Below are 7,500 nucleotides of genomic sequence, written 5' to 3' on the forward strand. Positions count from 1 at the left end.
GCGGGCACATTTTCTGCTGGTCTTGCATCAGCAAATGGTGTCAGCAGCAGCAGCAGCAGCAGGAGCGGCAGCAGCAGCAGCAGCAGCAGCAGCAGCAGCAGCCAACCTGCCCCGTCTGCCGGTGAGCCAAAGATGTGAAGCAGCAAAAGGAAATCAATAAGGCTTAGGACCACACAGAGGCAAAAATGCTCCACGGCAACCCCCAGCTAGCTGCAGCTAGCTACAGCTAGCTACAGCTTGCTGCAGCTAGCTAGCTGCAGCTAGCAGCAGCTAGCCAGCAGCTGCAGCTAGCTAGCTGCAGCTAGCAGCAGCTAGCCAGCAGCTGCAGCTAGCTGCTGTAGGCATAGGAATACAGAGAGGCTGAAAAGCACCGCAGCCATCCCCAGCTAGCTACAGCTAGCTGCAGCTAGCTGCAGCTAGCTGCAGCTAGCTGCAGCTGCTAGCTAGCTACAACTAGCTGCAGCTAGCTACCTGCAGCTAGCGATACCCAGACGCAGCTAGCTGCAGCTAGCTACAGAAAGGCACAGCTAGCTGCAGCTAGCCACAGCCAGCCACAGCTAGCCAGGGAGCAGATGGGATGTCTATATGGTTCGTTAGTCTGCTGCAGCTGCTGCTGCAGCTGCTGCTGCTGCAGTTGCTGCCGCTGCAGCACAGAGTTAGCACTCTGCTGCCTGCACAGTACTCCCCAAACTATTCGTGCTGCTGTTGCTGCGGCTGCTGTTGCTGCTGCTACTGTTGCTGCTGCAGGGCCGCCTGCCCGCCGCAGCATCTGCTGCCGCTGCGGCACTATGAGAGCTCGGAGGACTTGCTGCTGCAGTACCAGCTGCAGCAGCAGCAGCAAGAACAGAAGCAGCAGGAGCAGGGAACGCAGCAGCAGCAGCAGCAGTAATAGCGGCGCTGGCTTCTGTGAACAAGAAGCCACTCTGTGGACAAAAAGCCCATGCAGCGCCTGCAGCAGCAAAAGGCTGCTGCTGCTGCTGTTGCTGCTGCTGCGACAGCAGCAGCAGCAGCAGCATGAACCGCCGTAAAGAGTTCGGCCTCTTCTGCCACTCCCACTTTGCACAGCGTGGCTACAGGATAAGTTATTCTGCTGCTGCTGTTTGGGCTGCAGCACGAGTTCCTGCTGCTGCTGCTGCTGCAGCTTTTGCTGCAGCACTTGACGTCGTTGCAGCTGCTGCAGCTTTGCTGCAGCTGCGCGCGGACAGCCCCTGAACTGATTCGACTCTGCAGCTGGCGCAGCCAGCTACAGCTAGCCACAGCTAGCTACAGCTAGCCACAGCTAGCTACAGCTAGCCACAGCTAGCTACAGCTAGCCACAGCTAGCTACAGCTAGCCACAGCTAGCTAAAGCTAGCCACAGCTAGCTACAGCTAGCCACAGCTAGCTACAGCTAGCCACAGCTAGCTACAGCTAGCCACAGCTAGCTACAGCCAGCCACAGCTAGTTACAGCTATCTACGGCTAGCTGCAACTAGCTACGGCTAGCTACAGCTAGCTACGGCTAGCTACAGCTAGCCACAGCTAGCTATATCCAACCACAGCTAGCGACTGCCACCTACAGCTAGCTGCAGCTAGCTGCTGCTAAACACAGTTCGCTACAGCTAGCTGCAGCCGGCTGTAGCTAGCTGTAGCTAGCTGTAGCTAGCTGTCTAGCCGCAGCTAGCTGCAGGTTGTCTTCATTTGCCTGTTTGGGGAGTTGCCCTGGGAACTTTTTGCTGCCAGCCATGCAGCCAGCTGAAATCTACTGCAGCGAACAGCAACAAGCAGCAGCAGCAGCAGCAGGGTAGGCAGCAGCTTCCTGCAGCAGCTGCAGCAGCTGCTGCAGCACAGGAGGGCGAGGCACAGCAGAAGCTAGGGCGAATTCAGTGTGTGGCAGCAGCAAGCAGCAGCAAATGATGTTCATAATAAATGCCGGCAGCAGACACAGACACGCGACTGTACTGTTGCATAAACCCAGAAGCTACCGCAGCAGCAGCAGCAGCAGAAGCAGCAGCGGCTGCAATGGCACGCTGCACAAGCAGCAGCAGCAGTACAAGCCATGCTGCAGCAACAGCAGCACAGGCGTCACTATAACAGCAGCAGACACGCTCATCGGAGGTGTGCAGATGGCAGCAGCAGCAGCAGCAGCAGCAACGGCGGCTCCTGACGAAGACGCTTGCTGCTGCTGCTAATGCTGCAGCTGCTGCTGCTCCTGCTTTCCCCGACAGCAAGCACCTCAGCAAGTTCTACTTTTCTGAAAGCAGCAAATAAATAAGAGCTTTGCTTTTTAGTTGGCTGCAGCCGCTGGGGTGTACGTACACCCCACCGCAGCCTACAGGGGCTGTGCGGCTGCATGCAGCGGGAGTTGCTGCTGCTGCTGCTGCTGCTGAAGCAGAACAGCAGCAGTTTTTTAATTTGCACTTTTCGCTCTCTGGCTGCGTGTTGCTGCTGCCTTGTAGGCCGCAGCTGCGACACACTCTGCTGCAGCAGCAGGCTCCTCTTTGTAGCAGCAGCAGACCGGCGCGAGCAGCAGCAGCAGCAGCAGCAGCAGCAGCAGCGAGCGGCGCAAACTACAGCCCTCTGTGTACCCTTTAGTGCGGTGCCTGGGCTCCTCCTGCAGCAAAATGGGGACTGCAGAAGAGGATCCCCAGCAGCAGCAGCAGCAGCAGCAGCAGCAGCAGTCGACTCAGCCGCCGCCGCAGCAGCAGCAACCGCAAGAGCAGCAGCAGTCACAGCAGGACAATGAAGACACTTCTTCTCCGCCCAGCGGCGCAGCTGCAGCTGCGCAGCTAGGGCAGCAGCAGCAGCAGCAGGAACAGCAGCAGCAGCAGCAGCAGCAGCAGCAAAGTCAGCCGCAGAGCGAGCAGCGGCCGTCGCCCGGAGATCTGGAGCAGCAGGCGGAGGCCGAGCAGCAGCAGCAGCAGCAGCAGCAAGAAGGCGACCTTGCTGCTGCAGAGCTGCAGTGCAAGAACGACAAGCTGCTGCTGCAGCAAAACTCGCTGCTGGACTCCCTGACTTCGGAGAGAATAGCCCGGCTAGCAGCAGAACGGCAGGCTCTTGCTGCAGCAGCAACAGCAGCAGTTGCTGAGGGCAATGCCAGTTTGCTGCGGCGGCGGCTGGAAGCAGCAGAGGCTGCGCAGCAGCTGCTGCAGCAGCAGCTCGAAGACAGACACGAGAAGGAGCAGCAGCTGCAGCAGGAGCTGCAGCAAGCCACCAGAGAATGCACCGCAGCGAAAGCAGCAGAGCAGCAGCAGAGGGAGCTGCAGCAGCAGCAGCAGCAGCAGCAGCAGCAGAAGTATGATGAGCTCCACGTAAGCTGCCCGCAACAGCAGCACCGGTAGAGACAGCAGAAGCAGCTGCTGCTGCTGCGAGCAGCTGCTGCAGCAAAGCTGTGTTTGTCCTCTGCTGCTGCTGCTGCTGCTGCAGACCATGCTGCAGCAGCTGCAGCGCAAGTACGCCTGCCTGCAGCAGCAGCAAGAGCTCGATGCTGCTGCTGCTGCAGAGAAGCAGCGCCTGCAGCAGGAGCTGCTGGACATGAGGGAGCAGCTGCTGCAGCAGAAGGATACAGTTGCTGCAGCGCAGCAACAAGTGATTGACGAGCTGCAGCAGCAGAAGCAGCAGCTGCTGCAGGAGGTGAGTTGCTGCTCTTGCTGCCGCCGCCGGGGCCTCCAGCCCTCGCTGCATACCTCACGGACTGCTGCTGCTGCTGCTGCTGCTGCTGCTGCTGCTGCTGCAGGCAGCAGCAAGAGAAGCGGAGTTGAAGCACGCACGAGAGCGTACAGCTGCAGCGGAAGCTGCAGCAACAGCAAGCAGTGGGAGCGAGAAGCAGCAGCAGCAGCAGGAGGAGCAGAAGCAGCAGCAGCAGCAGCAGCAAACCGGCATGACTGAGGAGGAGGCGCAGCTGCAGCTGCAGAAAATGGCTGAGCAGCAGCAGCAGCAGCAGCAGCCAATGGACCTTGCGATTAAGCTGCTGGTGCAGCTCGACGCCAAGTCTCACCAAGTACGCTCGCTGCTGCTGCTGCTGCTCTTGCTGCTGCTGCTGCTCTTGCTGCTGCTGCTGCTCTTGCTGCTGCTGCTGCTCCTGCTGCTGCTGCTGCTCTTGCTGCTGCTGCTTCTGTGTGTTGATGAGGTGTTTTTATTCTGCCCTGCTGCTGCGGTGTGAGATCTCGATAGAACTTGCTGCTGCTGCGCGTCGTGCTGCTGCTGCTGCAGCTGCTGCTGCAGCTGCTGCTGCTAGTCATCTGCTGCGGCGGCAGATTTTGCTGCTGCTCTTTTGCTGCTGCAGTGCAACGGGCTGAAGGAGCAGCTGCAGCAGCAGAGACAGAAAGCGGAGGCCTGGAAGGCTGCAGCGGAGCAGCTGCAGCAGCAGCAGCAGCAGATGCAGCTGCAGCTGCAGCGGCAGCAAACTGAGCTGCAGAAGCAAATGCAGCTGCAGGCCGAGCAAGAGTGCTGCATGCAGCAGCTGCTGCAGCAGAACAAAAAGAAAAGCCAGCAGATTCAGATCCTAGAATCCGAAGTAAGAGAATCCTTGCTGCAGCAGCAGCAGCAGCTGCTGCTGCTGCAGCGGCAGCAGCAGCTGCAGCAGCAGCAGCAGCTGCTGCTGCTGCTGTTGTTGCAGGTGTTACACCAGCAGTAGTCTATGCGCTGCTGTCATGCTGCTGCAGCTAACATGCGCTTCAGCTGCTTATGATGTTGCTGCTGTTGCTGCTGCTGCTGCTGCTGCTGCTGCTGCTGCTGCTGCTGCTGCTGCTGCTGCAGTACCGGGAAAAAGAAGAAGAGGCCCGGCGGTATATCCACCGCAACGACGAGCTGCTGCAGCAAGTTGCTGCTGCTGCTTGGGAGCTGCAGCGTCTGCGACATCAGCAGCAGCAAGATGCTGCAGCAGCAGCAGCAAACTCGGGCGCCGAGCAGCAGCATGCAGCAGCAACGCAGCTGGACTATCAAACGCTCTTGGGGCGCTCCAAGTCCGCAGAGATCTGCTGCTGCTGCTGCTGCTGCTGATCTGTTTGCTGCTGCTGTTGCCGCTGCTGGCTTGTTTGCTTCTGTTGTGCTTGCTGTTGCTTTGCTTGCTGCTGTTGCTTCTGCTGCTGCCTTGTTTGCTGCCGCTGCTGCGTTTTTTGCTGCTGCCGTTGCTGCTGCTGCCTTGCTGCTGCTGCTGCCTTGCTGCTGCTGCTGCTTCCCTGCACTGTTTGCTGCGGAGGCTTCTGTGCCGCTGCTTGCTGCAGCGCCCTGAAGCTGCAGCTGCTGCAGCTGACGGAGCACCGGGAGGCGGAGGAGAAGCGGCAGCAGCAGCAGCAGGAGCAGGAGCAGCTGCAGCTGCAGCACGAGCTGCGCGAGCTGCAGCAGCAGCTGCAGCAAGTGCAGGCAGACCGAAAGGAGCTTGCTGCTGCTGTAGAGCGGCTGCTGGAGCAGCGGCAGCAGCTGCAGCAGCAAGTAGAGGACCTGCAGCGCGGGGGGTCGGAGACCCAGCAGCCAAAGGATGCCCAGCAGCAGCCAGCTGCAGCGCAGCAGCAGCAGCTGCAGCAGCAGCAGCAGCAACAGCAGCTCAACGTCGCTGAACGCCTGGAAGCTGCTGAGGACAAGATGAGGCGTTTCGTGACTCAGGCAAGCAATTTGCTGCTGCTGCTGCTGCTGCTGCTGCTGCTGCATCTGCTGGAGCTGGCAGCGTTGCTGCTTCGCCTTGAGTGGCCCTCTGCTGCTGCTGCTTGTGCGGCTGCTGCTGCAGATGCAGGAAGTTGCTGCCACTTTGTGCGTGGAGCAGCAGCAGACCAGCAAGCTGCTGACTGAGACGCAGCAGCAGCAGCAGCAGCTGGCGGAGCAGAAGGCCACAGCAGATTTCTTCCGCAGCGAGTGCACGCGACTGCAGCAGCAGCTGCAGCAGCAGCAGCTGCTGCTGCAGCAAGCCAACAGCAGAGCTTCCCTTGCGGAGCAGCGCTGCAGGGAACTTGAAGAAGCAGTACAAAGGTCGCAGGAGGAGCTGCATGCATTGAAGCAGCAGCAGCATCGGCAGCAGCGGGAAGCAAGCCAGCAGCAGCAAGCTCTTCATTCCAAAGAGCTGCTGCTCGTTGAGCTGCAGCAGCAGCTGCAGCAGCAGCAGCAGCAAGCCACCGCAGCAGACGTGCAGCACGAAGAGCGCTGCGCCTCCCTCCAGGTGCAGCTGCAGCTGCAGCAGCAGCAGAACGCAACGCTGCTGCAGCAGCACAAACAAGACACGCAGCAGCTGCAGCAGCAGCTAGCCAACCTAAGCGATGTCTTGAGAGAAAGGCAGTCGCAGCACGCCGAAGCCAGAGCAGCAGCAGCAGCAGCAAAAGAGGAGCTGCAGAAAATCAAACCGACTGTGGGGTGCGTTCAGTGATAGCAGCAGCAGCTGCAGCAGCTGCAGCAGCTGCAACAGCTGCAGCAGCTGCAGCAGCAGATGTAGCACAGCAACTGCAGCAGCACCAGCGGCAGTGGCTGTAGGAGCACGTGATATATGCAGTGGCGCTGCTGCTGCCTTATGTGGCGCTGCTGTGCTCCTGCTGCTGCTGCTGTTGCTGCTGCTGTTGCTGCTGCTGCTGCAGGCAGCTGGAGCAGCAGGTCTTGGAGCTGCGCGTTCGTCTGGAGGAGAAGGAGAAGCTCATTTGGTTGCTGCAGCAGCGGGCGAACGCTTACCTAGAGAGCAGCAGCAGCGGCAGCAGCAGCAGCAGCAGCAGCAGCAGCAGCCGTACTTTGACTGCAGCTCAGGGCGCTGCTGACGGACAGCCGGCTGCTGCTGCTGAAGCTGACAGCCCTGACGCAGCAGCAGCAGCAAAGGGGCTGCAGCAGCAGCTGCAGCAGCTTCAAGATGAACTTGAGAGCTGCAAAGCACTGAAGCAGCACTGGCAGCAAGCTGCCGTTGAGGCACAGCAGCAGCAGCACCGCAGCAACGAGCAGCAGCAGCAGCTGCAGCAGCAGCTGGAAGAAAAAGCAGATGCTGTAAAGCAGTTAAAGGAGAAGCAGCAAGAGCTGGAGACTTTAGTAAACGAAAAGGTAGGTTTCTCGCTGCTGCTGCTGCTGCTGCTGCTGCTGTTTGCCTGCTGAGGCAGAGGTTACTGCTGCTTCTATTGCTGTTTGCCTGCTGAGGTTGCTGCTGCTGCTGCTGCGGGGGGTTTTGTGGGTGATTGGTGTGGGGTGCTGCTGCGTGTGAGGTGTATAGACACTGCAAATAGGGCAGCTGGAGGCGAGCGTGGCTGCGCTGAAGCAGCAGCAGCAGCAGCAGCAGGACGCAGCAGCAAGCGCAGCAGCAGCAGCAGCAACGACTGACAACTTGCGGCAGCAGCTGCAGCACCTGGAAGGAGAACTCGAAAGAGAAAAGAAAGCAGCAGCAGCAGCAGAAGCTCGTTACCGAAGGGAGGTTGATGCGAGAACAGCAGACATGCAGCAGCTGCAGCGCGCCGAGCAGCAGCAGCAGCAGCAGCAGCAGCTGCTGCTGTCGCTCGAGAAGGAACTTGATACAACAAGAGCTGAACTCAAGAGCACACGGTACGCCTAGGGCTAGAGGTCTA

At 59.7% G+C, this 7,500-nt stretch overlaps 2 protein-coding genes across 2 annotated transcripts in view; both read left to right on the top strand.

Moving 5' to 3' along the window:
- Positions 1-792, top strand: part of ENH_00082250 (zinc finger (C3HC4 RING finger) protein, putative) — a gene marked incomplete at both ends in the record, with an annotated part of 2,908 nt that extends 2,116 nt beyond the window's left edge. The window contains 2 exons of the mRNA XM_013583018.1: positions 1-110; positions 748-792. The exon at positions 1-110 is cut by the window's left edge and continues 404 nt beyond it. Coding sequence (XP_013438472.1) covers positions 1-110; positions 748-792 — 155 coding nt within the window. The remainder of the gene's footprint in view (positions 111-747) is intronic.
- A 1,809-nt stretch (positions 793-2,601) lies between these two features.
- The window catches only part of ENH_00082260 (hypothetical protein, conserved), a gene marked incomplete at both ends in the record, with an annotated part of 5,235 nt that continues 336 nt past the window's right edge, over positions 2,602-7,500 (top strand). The window contains 10 exon segments of the mRNA XM_013583019.1: positions 2,602-3,288; positions 3,404-3,610; positions 3,714-3,977; positions 4,263-4,493; positions 4,736-4,943; positions 5,203-5,207; positions 5,213-5,581; positions 5,703-6,328; positions 6,538-6,985; positions 7,152-7,477. Coding sequence (XP_013438473.1) covers positions 2,602-3,288; positions 3,404-3,610; positions 3,714-3,977; positions 4,263-4,493; positions 4,736-4,943; positions 5,203-5,207; positions 5,213-5,581; positions 5,703-6,328; positions 6,538-6,985; positions 7,152-7,477 — 3,371 coding nt within the window.

The sequence above is a fragment of the Eimeria necatrix genome, genomic scaffold (genome assembly GCF_000499385.1).
Source record: "Eimeria necatrix Houghton genomic scaffold, Enh_scaff8, whole genome shotgun sequence".
NCBI lineage: Eukaryota > Apicomplexa > Conoidasida > Eucoccidiorida > Eimeriidae > Eimeria > Eimeria necatrix.